At 38.7% G+C, this 13,959-nt stretch overlaps 2 protein-coding genes across 7 annotated transcripts in view; both read left to right on the top strand.

Annotated features, from left to right (window-relative positions):
* CMSS1 (cms1 ribosomal small subunit homolog) overlaps nt 1–8,691 on the top strand; it is a 370,781-nt gene extending 362,090 nt beyond the window's left edge. For all 4 annotated transcript variants that reach the window (XM_041759780.1, XM_041759774.1, XM_041759789.1 and 1 more), the window contains exons 7-10: nt 1,069–1,129; nt 1,602–1,689; nt 6,910–6,998; nt 8,385–8,691. In XM_041759780.1, coding sequence (XP_041615714.1) covers nt 1,069–1,129; nt 1,602–1,689; nt 6,910–6,998; nt 8,385–8,468 — 322 coding nt within the window. In that variant the 3' untranslated portion in view covers nt 8,469–8,691. The remainder of the gene's footprint in view (nt 1–1,068; nt 1,130–1,601; nt 1,690–6,909; nt 6,999–8,384) is intronic.
* Nucleotides 8,692–10,727: 2,036 nt separating this feature from the next.
* The window catches only part of LOC121473310 (cell cycle control protein 50C-like), a 56,447-nt gene continuing 53,215 nt past the window's right edge, over nt 10,728–13,959 (top strand). For all 3 annotated transcript variants that reach the window (XM_041725504.1, XM_041725512.1, XM_041725497.1), the window contains exon 1: nt 10,728–12,131. In XM_041725504.1, the coding sequence (XP_041581438.1) occupies nt 11,901–12,131 (231 nt within the window). In that variant the 5' untranslated portion in view covers nt 10,728–11,900. The remainder of the gene's footprint in view (nt 12,132–13,959) is intronic.

Here is a 13,959-nt window from a genome sequence, read left to right as displayed (position 1 = left end):
AATTAAGGTTCAAATGTAGACTCTCAGTAGTTATTTAGCATCTATTTTTCTAAACAAACTAATCTGATTACAAATTTAGAAAAGTAGTTTTTAAATTCTTCAAAATCTCCTTTCCCCATGAGGCACACACATTAAATTGTATCACACAGAATAAAAACAAAAGTGTTCCATGCAACTATTTCCTCTCTAAACACAATTGATCTTCAAGACTCCAACTGTTTTTGGGTAGCTGTACTTGCTGGTTCTGAAATCATAGTAGTTCACATTGACTTTTCAGTGTTTTAAAAACTACCACCACAGAACTCATTTCAGTTCAAATATTAATGGCAAAGAGGTTGGCCTGGGGATGGCCTCTTAAAAACAAGCTGTCACATTGATTTGAGCTTTCACTATACATAAATACCTTTCCAAAGGGCATAAAAGCACTATGTTGTCACACTTCATTTACCAATTCTGTGTTCTTCTGTGTCTTTGGTAATATTATGATCCACTTCAAGGTTAGGTGATTTGCAAAAAGGGATTTCTGAGCTAGCACAACAACCCCTATTCATAAATACTAATGGTAAATAATTCTAACTTTTGTAAGAGTATCTTTTCTTTTGAGGACCATGAATTAATGTTAAATATGTCCCCTAAAATGTCATCCTACTTAGATAAAAGTAGGAGATTGCTCTGATTGAAATACATAAGGCTTTCTTCTTCTCTCAGAGTTTAAAAATAAATTCCCTGCCAGGGATCTGAAATCAGAAATCCTATATTACAGATGAAGGGCAGATACATATGTTTCAGTTATCAAGGAAACTTGAGTAGAGTTAACCTTGTGTATGAAAAGTCAAAGCCAACCCAGATACGTGCCTGAATTAAAGGCTTTCTCACTTTCCTTCCAGAGATGGGCTGACCTGAAAATCTCAGAAGTTTTTGCGTCTGTGTATATATAAACATGCACATGCTCTCAGTTATACACATAAATACACATACTCTCTTTAAAGCAAGACATAAAACTTAAGTAGTCAAAGTGGCCCTCAATGAGTAAGTTTTCTTAGGCATTGATCTTTTTTTTTTCCTTAGGTCGATGACAGCATTCAGAGGAGACAGCAAAGTTATGAAATTATTTGCAAAACACATAAAGGTAAGCAAGGCCCTGTGGGTCCTGATGGGGAATGTAAGTTATCTAAGGGCCACTCCTTGGTTTTTCTTATCTCCTTAGCAGGTGTTTTCTTTGATGCCTCCTTATATAACATATTTAACAGCTGTTCTGGTGTTCTTTACATTCCCTGCCTCTGCATGCCCACCTGCCCCAACAATAGTTGCTTCTCCTCTGTGCTCCACAACTCCTGCCTAGGAGCTGAGGTTTGACCCCTGGGTTCTTTGAAGATGTACCAATTTTACAGAGCGATGCTTTTCTGTCTGATGTTAATTAACCTTCTTTGCACTGGAAGTTGGGCCTAAACAAAGGTAGCCCCATTTACTTTTTTACTTCCTTAACTTTTATTTTTTTTTTTATTTTTTTTTTTTTACTTCCTTAACTTTTAAATAAAGCGCCTATGATCACTTTCTAATGACTCTTCTTTTCTTTCAACTCTTCCATCTTGGAAAAATAGGTCCAGGAGCAGGTAAAGCTGCTGGAGAAGCGTGTTGTACACCTGGGTGTCGGAACACCAGGGAGGATTAAAGAACTCATTAAACAAGGTATGAAGAGAGGCATTGATATGCCTACTCAGAACTGGGAGTTTCCCTTAACCCCATGTGAATTTAAGAAACTGCATTTGTAATGTAGTGAAACCAGACTTCTGTGTTAATTTGGGAGTTGGAAATAGTCTTTTGTCAGTAAAGCTGGCCAGCATAAGTATAATGCAGTAGGGAATAGTAAGGATTGTGGCAAACTGCAGTTCCAGTTGCTTTTTAAGCAAGTTAGTGGATCCACAATTCATTCCACCAATTTACAACCTCTAGAATTTGTAGAGCTGGATGAGTTGAGTATTTCCCTCTTAATTAATTGAATCTTAGTTTCCCAAGACTCCTATTTCAGTTGAAGGCTTTTGTATAAAACATGTTGAAACAAAAATGCAGTTTCTATGGATGAAATATAGGTATCCTAGAATATTTCTCCCAGATGCATTTCTCTTTTAGTACTTTACCCAAAAAGTATTCCAGACAGCATCCACCAGCGGGTTTTTATAATTTCTTGGCTCTCTCAAAGTCAGTAGCCTAAAACCTGTTAATCTGCTGATGATCTTATTACCTATTTTACCTGCCAGACCATTAAAGATTTCTTTTCAATTATCATTTCCAAATTACTTATTTAATACACTAATAGAACTTTGTTTTGTAACTGGAGCTTTTCCTAGATTTTTTTATATATCTAAAAGAAATGTGTTCATCAATGTAATAGCTCAGTATAGAATTGGTCATTTGCCAAGAAGCAAACAAAAGCTTAAAATACTAATGTTTCCTTCCAGATGAAAATCATCCAGGGTTAAATGAACCCACTATATACAAAAGTCTGCAATTACAAAGAAGTAACAAACTTGGCAGCCCCAGACAAGGAAAGGAAATATTTTTTGAGTTCGTACTTGCACTGGTGCTACGCTAAACACTCCTAGGTATCTCATTAAATATTCATGGCACCCTTGCAGTCTAGCATTTTTATTTCTGAATAAAACTCTGATGCTCTGAAGGGTTAAGTGGCTCTCCCATAGTCTCTCAGTCTAGGCCTTCCTAGTTCCACAGCTTTTCCCTCTCAAGGAGCTCCTGATCCTTGAAGAAATAAATATACATGGAAGGAGATTTACAGCATGAGGCAGTATATGCCAAGGGCCAAATGAGCATTTCCAAGTCCTATAGGGGTTGAAATTTATGGAGGTTGAATCTGTATGGAAGGCTTTGCAGAGCATAACGGTCTTTAACTGATCTCAGAAGTATGAGGATTGAAATAGGATCTTTGAAGTATGGAGATATGAGAAAAGCAATCAAGAATGGTGAAACTGCTGAATCAGAAGAGCACGCAGATACATATAATTGAGTTACAGCGTTGAGGTTAAAGCCCCTCTTATGGATTCAGACCTTCAGAGTCAAATCCCAGATCCAGCAACTGGCCAGTTACTTAACCTTTCCAAATCTGTTTCTGCAGTCAAATGACAGGGATAGTGGTAGTATCTTCCTCAAAGGATTGGTATAATAATAAAATGCCAATAAAAAGTTTGCCGCAATAAGTTTTACACCCTAAGAAATCCAGTGCTACGGATGCCTGAGTGGCTCAGCGGTTGAGCACCTGCCTCCCTTCAGCACAGAATGATCCTGGAGTCCTGGGATTGAGTCCCGCGTAGGGCTCCCTGCATGGAGCCTGCTTCTCACTCTGCCTGTGTCTATGCCTCTCTCTGTGTATGTCTCATGAATAAATAAACAAAATCTTTTAAAAAAATCCAATGCTAATTTTTATTGTTTATGAAAGAGACCAACTTTCTTGTTTGAAAACTTCATGGGCTTTAGTAGCCAGTGGTTCAATTGGAAAGAAAGTCAGAGTGTGAAGGGAGGACCTTGAACACTAAGCTGAAGAGTTGGGGTTTTTGCCTTAGGGACATGAGAGGGCATTGAAGTGAAGGGACAGATGAGATGTGCTCATAGCAAATCTGCGAGACACAGAGTTGGAAGAGATTGGCTGGGTAGCAGGTGGACCTTGCCTCTCCCACAGCTCTTAGCTAAAGATTCACCTCATCCCTGCCTAGAATCCAGGTGGTTCTTTGTGTGTCTCTAGGCCACCCATGAATAAGGTCACTCTTCTCCATATTAAAAAAGAGAAAGGGAGAGAGAGGGAACAAAGCTGTATAGATTGTTGAAATTTGATTTTCATAGAGTTGTGAGGTCTCAGTGGAGAGATTTAATAATGGAGATTTTCTAACAATCAGAGCTTTTTAACAATGCAAAAAGGTATAGAAAAGAAAATAAATCACTTTAGAGATAATCACTTGTTAGTTAATATTGAATATATTTCCTTTAGTCTTTTTTCTACGCATTTATATATTTAGTTTTATAAGTGAAGATCAAACTGTATATCATAATTTTTTAACTTGTGTTTTCTACCTAACATATCTTAGGAAGATTTTCGTTGTCATGAAAATTTTAATTTTTCATTTTTAATGGCTATGTAATATTCTACATAATATTCTACTTGTTTTTTACAGTTTTATTGAGACATAATTGACATATAACATTGTATTAGTCCAGTGTGTACAATATGACTTTATACATATATAGTGAAATGATTACCACAATAAGTTTAGTTAACATCAGTCACCTTGAATAGTTATAAATTTTTTTCTTATGATGAGAACTCTTAAGATCTCCTCTCTTACTACATTTCAAATGCACAATACAGTCTTAACTGTAGTCACTGTGGTGTACATTACATCCCCAGAACTTATTTACCTTACAAATGGAAGTTTTTACCTTTTGAACACTTTCGCCCATTTTCCCCCACAACCCCACCATTGACAACCACCAATGTGTTCTCTGTATCTATAAGTTAGGTTTCTTAGATACCACATATAAGTGAGATGATACAGTATTTGTCCTTCTCTGTCGGACTTATTTCACTTAGTGTAATGTTCCCAGGATTCATCCCTATTTTCACAAATGACGGGATTTCCTTCCTTTATATGGCTGAATAGTATTTCTCTGTGTGTGTGTGTGTGTGTGTGTGTGTGTGTGTGTGTGTGACATTTTCTTCATTCATTTGTTGATGGATCCTGCGGGTTGTTTCTGTGTCTTGGCTATTATAAATAATGCTGCAGTAACACAGGGATGCAGATATCTTTTTGAGCTAGTGAGTTTGTTTCCTTTGAGTATATACCCAGAAGTGGAATTGCTAGATCATACGGTAGTTCTGTTATCAATTTCCTCCCTACTACTTTCCATAGCAGCTGCACCAATTTACATTCTTACCAACAGTACACAACAGGTCACTTTTCTTCATATCCTCTCCAACACTTATTATTTCTTGTGGGTTTTTCTGGCAATAACCATCCTAACAGGTGTGAGGTAATATTTCATTGTGGTTTAAAATTGCTCTTCGCTGATAATCAGTGATGCTGAGCACCTTTTCATGTACTTGTTGGCTATTTGAATATCTTCATTGGAAAGATATCTATTCATTTCCTCTGACTTTTAATTCAGATTTGTGTTTTTTGCTACTGATTTGCAGAAGTTCTTTATATATTTTGGATATTTATCCCAAGTTATATTGTTTTTTTAGCAATTCAATTATGGTAGGATAACTGGATTATTTCTAATTTTTTGCTAATATAAATAATACTGCAATGATCATCTTTGCAAGTAACTATAAGTTTCTCTCTTTCTTTTTTAAGATTTTGTTTTTAAGTCCTCTCTACACCTAATGTGGGTCTTGAACTTACAACCCCAAGATTAAGAGTCATATACTTTCTGACTGAGCCAGTCTGGCACCCCATTAACTATATTTAAGTTTCTAATGTATTTATTGGGCTATGTCATGGAAAGAAAATTATTTTACCAAATAACAAGCATTTTAAAGCTCCTATTAGATAATGATCAAGTAACTTCATGATAGGTTGTACCATTTTGCTCTCCCATTAACAGTAAATTATTTTTAAGGGAAAACTACCAACCCACTGTCCTTCTCAATTTATCGTTTTTAATTTCGCAGAAAGAATTTTAAATAAGAGGTATTACGGGGGCACCTAGGTGGCTCAGTTGGTTAAGCTTCCAACTCTTGATTTAGGCTCAGGTCTTAATCTCAGGGTCACAGATCAAGCCCTGTGTCAAGGCATGCTCAGCACAGAGGCTGCTTGAGCTTCTGTCTGCCTCTGCCCTTCCCCCCAGCTGGGCGCTTGGGCAAGCGTTCTCTCTCTCTCTCTCTCTCAAATAAATAAATAAAATATTTAAATAAATAAGAGGCATTATAATTATAAAAAGAATGAGGGGCGCCTGCGTGGCTCAGTCAGTTAAGCAACTGCCTTCAGCTGAGGTCATCTCGGGGTCCTGGGATCAAGCCCCATGTTGGTCTCTATGCTCAGTGGGGAGCCTATTCTTCCTCTTCCTCTGCTGCTCCCCTGCTTGTGCGCTCTCGCTCTCGCTCTCTCTGTCAAATAAATAAAATCTTTAAAGAAGAAGAGGAAGAAAAAGGAAAAGTCTCTTAGGCAGAAGGGGAAATACTGAAATAATCACGGAGAGAAGTTGAGGGGAAGTGCTGCAGAATCAAGAAAGGCTTTGGTTATGTTTCCACATGTAACAGGAAACAGATTGGGGCAATAAGAAGAACATGGGGAGTGGGAAAAACTAACCCAACTCTGAGACCTCTGAGGAACAGACAATCCCTGAGGTCCCCTCCAGGGCCACATTCCATAACCATCTCTAGGTAGATAAGAAGATAGTAGAAATGGAGTCCTTAAGTGGTTTACTAGCCTTCTCAAATAACAGACTTTGAATAAAAGTTATTCATATTTACTTCCTTTTCTGTCTAAAATTAACCACTGAGCCCCAGCCTCATCCTCTGTCCATTCACCTCCTCATAATCATTCACATTACACTGGACTCAGCTCCTCTGAAGGCCCACTACCCAAACTGCACTTCACCCTCCCAGGCTTCAGGAGATGGAGACTTGGGATTGATTCTTTGCCAGCACTTGAGCAATTGACAAACTTAGCAGCTTCTCTGCTTCCCTCAGAATCAGTGATAAGATTATAAGGAAAGCAATCTCAGGGTGCTGCATTTGTTTTCCATCAGGAAAGCGTTGGCTGCATTCAGTGTGTAGAGATTAGTTGCTGGGGGAGAGGACAGCAAATGAGGCAAAAAGCAACGAGGAGACTAAAAATTAATTTGAATAAACTTCTGTCATGAGGTCTTTGCTGTAACAACTCTCTGTGTTTCTTTTAGGTGGCCTTAATTTGAACCCCTTAAAGTTCCTGGTTTTTGACTGGAACTGGAGAGATCAGAAGTTGAGGAGGATGATGGACATTCCCGAGGTACTGTGTACAATTGCCTTTAATCTTTTTTTCTTCAACTTGAACTTGAGTTCAAACACAGTAATAAAGTCATTGACATGAGGAGCCAACACATTCTGGCCATTGAAATGATTTCTAGCTTTTAACTCTGAAGTAACTACAATTATAGAGTCCATCTCACTCCCTTAGACCTCACTGTATCCTTTCCATGTGTTTTATAGGAATCAGCTTTGTTTCTTCTTTAAATGACCAATGGCCTCCACCCCACTGGGGGCCACATCTATGCTGTACCTTTGAGAAACAGGAAGACCTGGAGGACTTGCCCATTTTTTGTGCCTTGCTTTAGAGACATAGCCATCTTTGTCTTTCATTCTTATAAATGCATGAAGAAGCAGGGGCATAAACTTGCCTCATGGCCCACATCTCCCTCACCCAAAACTCACTTAAGATAGAGGGCTATTTTGTTTTTTGGGGGGTGGGAAATTATTTTGATGTCTCAGTGGATTAAAACTGATTGAATGCCTTTGTGGCCACAGCATTAGCTTATTGTATACTTATGAAAGTAATCCACTGTCATTAAAATGTGAAAAATGTATTTGCCACCTACTATGTATCATGGGGCTAATTTTTCATTCTAGCCTGCTGTTTAGAAGTATCTGTTGGGGAGAAGAGGGTTTGTGCAATAATAAAAATGGCTGCCAATCACCAATTAACCATGGCAGTAACTATCAGAGAGATTTGGAATTAATCCTCCAAACATGCTGAGTAAATTAATTTACCATATAAAACTATATCCCCAGAATGACCAACCTGATTATGATTGATCAGTACAAGTTAAAAGACAGTTTTTTCAGACACACACACACACACACACACACACACACACCCTGAGCCCTGAACTGATTTTTTAAAACTAGTTTAACAAATTCGATGTTAGCACATAAGGCCATAGTTGATTATTTCAATTGTAATGTGAAATCTGAGTAATCTAAGTTTTCTAATTATAATAATAATGAGAAATTGTGTCAAAAGAAACTTTGTCATCCATAGTTATTTGTATTATGTTGATGTCATCATTATCAGCTATCCTATATTGAAATATATGTGCAATCTAGCCATACTTTGGGTATTTTGAAACCCCTTTGTATAAGATTTCTTTCATGAGATTTTATTTTGAATGGTTACAAGAGGGCCCTCTAATGAAACTGATGTTTTATTTAGTACCTCTTCCTTTACTTAAGTAAATACTTTAATTCTGCATAAAATGTAGTTTAGGATTTTTGCCCTCCTTGATTCTGGCCATGACAGCTACACAATTACCAGGAAGTCCAGATGGCTGAATTTATTCACCAAGACCATCTTTGCTTGATCCTAACTTTTTTTTTTTTTTCCTTTTCTCTCATTTAGATAAGAAAGGAGGTTTTTGAACTTCTGGAAATGGGAGTCCTCAGTCTGTGCAAATCAGAATCTTTGAAGCTGGGCCTTTTCTAAGTCTGGGTTATAATGAAAATTTCAGCTTTTATGCTGGGATTTTCATCTCACTTAATAGCTCTGGAATATTGCAAGGACTCAGTAAATATCAGCTATTGTTTTATTATGTTAACTGCATCACCAAATGAATCACTAGAAATTTTTGGTGGAGATTCTTTGACAAAAATAAAGCTGTCCTTCGCCAACTTCTCTGTATAATAAAGTATCACCAGCCTGTATATGATTTTTGTTGAGCAGACTGAGTTTTTCCTTCAGCAGCTGGCCTCTAATGTTACCATGCAGAAGGAAGGAGCAGCTGGGCAACCTTAGCCAAGCCACTTCCCTCTCTGAGCCTCGGTTTCATCAGCTGCAAAATGAGAATGGTACCTCTTAGGATTGTTGAGGCATCTGTGTGATGGTGCTCATGGAACAGTTTTCTAAACTAAAGCCTGGTCCCAGTGCAAAGGGTGGCAGTGGTGATAGAAGCAGTTGCAAATATATGTAACACTTTACAAATGCATGAAAGACAACAACATAACTACAACTATCTTAATTATTTTTTACCTTTTTATCTTATAATAATCTCAGATTTACAGAAAATATCTGGTAATCCCTTGGGAAGCTATCTACACAGCATTAGAGAGAAATGAAAGCAAGGATTTTAAAAAATCACTCTCTAAAATTTCCAATATTATCACAATATAACAGCTGCTAACAAATTGTCATATCCATATCTAGAATTGTGGATCTTCAACTAGGGGCAAATTTGGCCCTTGGGAGCCATTTGCTATGTCCAGAGACATGTTTGGTTGTCATAACTGAGAGGATACTACTAACATCTAGTGGGGAGTTATGACCGGCATTTATTTAGTAGGTAGTAAGTACCCTCTAGCCAAGGATACTGCTCAACGTCCTACAATCCTACAGAACAACCCCACAATAAAGAAGTATCTGGCCCAAAATATTAATCAGTAGTACTGAGGTTAAGGAAATCCAGTTTTAGAAACTTGAAAAGCAGAGTATATGAAGTATATTTGTATGCTTGAAGTAGGTTTAATTAGAAGAGAAATACGTAAATATAGAAGTACCTATAAAATGTGATCTATTATATCTCAAGAATGTTGCCCCAGAAATGTGTTCACCTACTACCTGTGATGGTTAATTTTATGTTTCAACTTGACTGGGCCAGAGGTTGTCCAGATAGTTGAGCAGATACTATCCAGAGTGTTTCTGTGAGGGTATTTTTGGATGAGATTAGCATTTAAATGGGTGCACTTGATAAAGCAGATTGCCTCCCTAATGTGGTTGGGGCTCATCCTGTCAGTTGAAAGCCTAAATAGAACAAAAGGTTGACACTGCCCACCCCCTACACACCCGCCATAAACCGCCTCCCCCACCCCCATAAGAGGGAATTCTGATTCCAACTGAAACATTGGCTCTTCCCTGTCTGAAAGCCTTCAAACTGGGACCTCAACTCTTCCTGATTTTACAGCACCTTTTGGCCTTAGGCTCAAACTGAGACATCAGCTGTACAGATTTTGGACTTGCCAGCCTTCTCCATAACCATGTGAGCCAATTCCTTCTAAAAAATATCTTTACATACCTCCAATTAATTTTATTTCTCTGGAGAACCCTAATATACTAAATGAAAGTTCCTTCTACTCTAAGATTTTGGTTAGTTTGTTTTGTTGTTTTATAAAAAAAACCTAAGAAATTCTGTTCTCACAGATTTGTTACTATAATGGCCCTTGGCTAGGTGTTATCTATGTAGTATAATCCCACCCAAGGTTGGACCAAGCACCCAGATGGCAAACATACCTGATTATTTTGTAGGCCAACTGTGCACATATAATCTAATTTGTGGACTGTTGCTGCCTTTTAAATCCAAGTTCTTGTGTTTCTTTAGTAAAACAAATAGTAGATGTGAATTAGAAATGTTTGCTGCCATCTTCTCATACAAAGCTGATACCAGCAGCCATACTTGTCACCATCTCCAAGCTAGATTCAAGTGATATGTTGAAAATTTCCCCCCTGATACTTGCTTTTCACAATTTTGCAAGTGGGAAGCTTTGCTCTGAATTGAATACCACCTAATCTAAGTATTTGCATTTATTTTGTGTTCTTTTAAACTAGGTACACCTGCCAAAGTCATTTGCCTTCTTTAATATAAAAATAATCCAGAGGTGCCTGGGTAGCTCAGTCAGTTAAGCATCTGACTCTTGATTTTGGCCCAGGTCATGGTCTCAGAGTTAGGAGATCAATCCCCACATCAGGCTCCACACTGGATGTGGAGTCTGCTTAAGATTCTCTCTCTCCCTCTCCTTCTGCCCCATCTCTTAAGAAAATGAAGTAAGATAAAAATAAAAATAGTCCAACATGGCTTCTCTGCCTAATGTTAATGAAAAAAGGGGGATTAGAAACTTGCCGTTTTTTAAAAAAAACCTGATTCTATATCTTAAATACACTTTAAAGGAAAGGAATTAATTATTAGCAGTCTAATGAAAGGTTAGGGGATTTCTGATAAATGAGTAAAAACCCCAAATCAAACCAATAAAACCATATTGTAATATTGAACATTTAACCAATTATCTAACTTCCTCTTCCTTTTTCTTGCCTCATTTGAGCTACTCCAAAACATATGCTTGGAAAAAGTTTGGAGGAGATGTTTTTAATGTGTATTTTCTACTGGAGTGTTTCTTATGGATGAAAAAATTGGCAGCTGCTAATATTAGACATCTGTGCTCTACAAACCCTGTTTGCTTCCTTCTTCCTCATTATCACAGGTAGCAAAGTTAGCTGTAATCTGAGAACATTTCTCCAACTTAGTTTATATTTATGTTAAAAGAAGCCATATTTGGAAAAAAAATAGCCCTAACTTTTATTTTTTGTATTAATCTCCAAGGCTTTAGGCAAGCTCTCAAAGATAAATCCTTTTTCCCCCTTTCAGGAAGGGCTTGCCTTGAATTAGTCACCACATCCCAGAAATAGCCTGTTACAACTGCTTCCCAATGTCACCAGATGTTGGTCTCTGCAGACCCTGCCGGGGCCTGTTCCTCCTAGGCATAGCATTTGGCGCACATTTTTTGAGCCTCAAGTAAAATATACCAATGACTGATTGAAGAGAGCTGTGTTCCTGCTGAATATCAGGTTTAGTTAAGGAATAATTTCTGGGAAGCAGAAATTCTACAACTACAAAGGAAAGTTCCTATAATTCATAGTCTAGCATTACTGTGATGCAGTATTACTACAAATAATAATGTTTTATTTTTTTAAAAAGATTTTATTTATTCATAAGAGAGAGAGAGAGGCAGAGACACAGGCAGAGGGAGAAGCAGGCTCCATTCAGGGAGCCTGACATGGGACTCGATCCCAGGACCCCAGGATCACGCCCTGAGCTGAAGGCAGATGCTCAACCATCCAGCCACCCAGGGATTCCCCATAATAATGTTTTAAATGTCTGAAGAGTATATCTCAGTCACCTGCAGGACCAAAATGAAGAGGATATCTGAGGACTACCAGTCCAGATTGCCAGACAACACTGCCCTGAAGCAGCAGCAGTTGCCCGCCTACCGGCTCCAGCTCTCAGCCACCGGAGTCCTCTCTGGCTTCTTCGCCGCGGGAGCCTTCTGCCTCGGGATGGGCATCATCCTCATTCTGTCTGCAAAGAGTATCAAGGAGATAGAGGTTTGTCTCATCTTACATTGTTAGTGCAGGTTCTTTTTTTTTTTTTTTTTTAAGATTTTATTTATTCATGAGAGAGAGAGAGAGAGGCAGAGACACAGGCAGAGGGAGAAGCAGACTCCACGCAGGGAGCCCGATGCGGGATTTGATCCCAGGACCCCGGGATCATGCCCTTGGCCGATCATGCCAGGATCAGACACTCAACCGTTGAGCCACCCAGGGATCCCCTTTAGTGCAGGTTCTAAGACTTTTCAGCTTTGGGGCTATAAATGAGTGATTAGTTAGAGAACACAGCCCCGCAGTACATGAGACAGGAACATCCGTTTTCTCAGTTAGCCAGTGCAGATGGTGGCAGCCTCTGTGTATGTTGGCTTTGTTCATCCTGACTCCCTCTTGAGGACAATCACTCTCACACTGGTCCGCCTAGCTGTTCATTTACAGGAGCCTGGCAAAGTCAGAAGCTTTTTAAGCTGACGGTACTGACCAAGGATTGATAGAGGCAGGAGGAGAGGCAGGGTCAAATGACTGCCAGATGCCTGTGAATCATATTGATAAAAAAAAGTGAAGAGACCAAGATAGAGGTCTTCAGTTTGTCTCACTTTCAAGCATTGTGTTTTTCTCTTTGCAAATGAACTCCCTCTGAGATTATTACTTCAATCTAGGAAAGGCAAGAACTAGAATCTTTCTGGCCTCTTAAGGATACATAGCAAAATTAACTAAAATCTCCTCAAGACTGAGAAGAGCTGAAGCTTAAGGGCATACCCTCCCTCCATTATAAGACTTTGACAGTTTGATCAACAAGCTGTTAGAGGATGAGAATCCAAGAAGCTGGTCTGGAGAGAGGACATAATAGTTGGGCCTAAGATTAGATCAGCCTTGCCCGCATCCGGTCTAAGAAATTAAGCAGATGTTTAATTCAGATCAGCTCTGAGCTGATTACGGGGCATCCCAAACTATGACCTCCACTCTGAAGGCAGCCACAGAGAGCTGATCTATTCCCTCTCCTGACATGGTTAGCAGCAAAGTTATGAAGGCCAAGTCTGTCAACACTGACTTAACATCCATGAGTGTCTGAAAGTGCTAAGAGTTGTTTTGGGCTTGCAAATGAATAAGGTAAGTAAAAGTTGAGTCCTGCCCTCAATGACCTAATGATAGGTGAGGTGTAGAGTGTGGTACAAACAGAGCTTGGCCATGGTTGCCTTGTTCACCACATCCACAACCCTTCCTTGCACATTGCCCTTTACATAATAGGCACAAACTTATTGAAAGAATGGGTTAGGGCAAATAGTGAGGACTTTAAAGAGGAAAACACAGGGACACTTGGGTGGCTCAGTGGTTGAGCATCTGCCTTTGGCTCAGGTCATGACCCCAGAGTCCTGGGATTGAGTCCCACATCAGTCTCCCTACAGGGAGCCTGCTTCTCCCTCTGCCTATGTCTCTGCCTCTCTCTCTGTGTCTCTCATGAATAAATAAATAAAATATTTTTTAAAATACGTAAATAAAATAAAATAAAATAAAATAAAATAAAATAAAATAAAATAAAATAAAGAGGAAAACACCATTTCAGGTCTCACTCCTCTTACCAAACAACACTACTCAAATGGCTTTCCATTTTATACTTTCTGCTCCCAACTCCCAGCAGTTTATCTCCGGAAATTAAATGCCCCTAAGTCCTTTTGAGTCCTCCAGTGTGAGATGTAAACCACCAGGCCCCACCAAGTGGCAAATGCAAAATGGCAAGAGAAAATTAAACTTGCCTTTTGAAGAGCATTAGCAAAATTAAGTGGCTTATGAGTTTGGTACTCATTTCTACAAGCAGTTCATCCTATTT

Source organism: Vulpes lagopus, chromosome 1, assembly GCF_018345385.1.
Source record: "Vulpes lagopus strain Blue_001 chromosome 1, ASM1834538v1, whole genome shotgun sequence".
NCBI classification, from domain to species: Eukaryota; Metazoa; Chordata; class Mammalia; order Carnivora; family Canidae; genus Vulpes; species Vulpes lagopus.
Note: the sequence above shows the minus strand (reverse complement) of the source record. Positions and strands in the feature narration are given on the sequence as shown.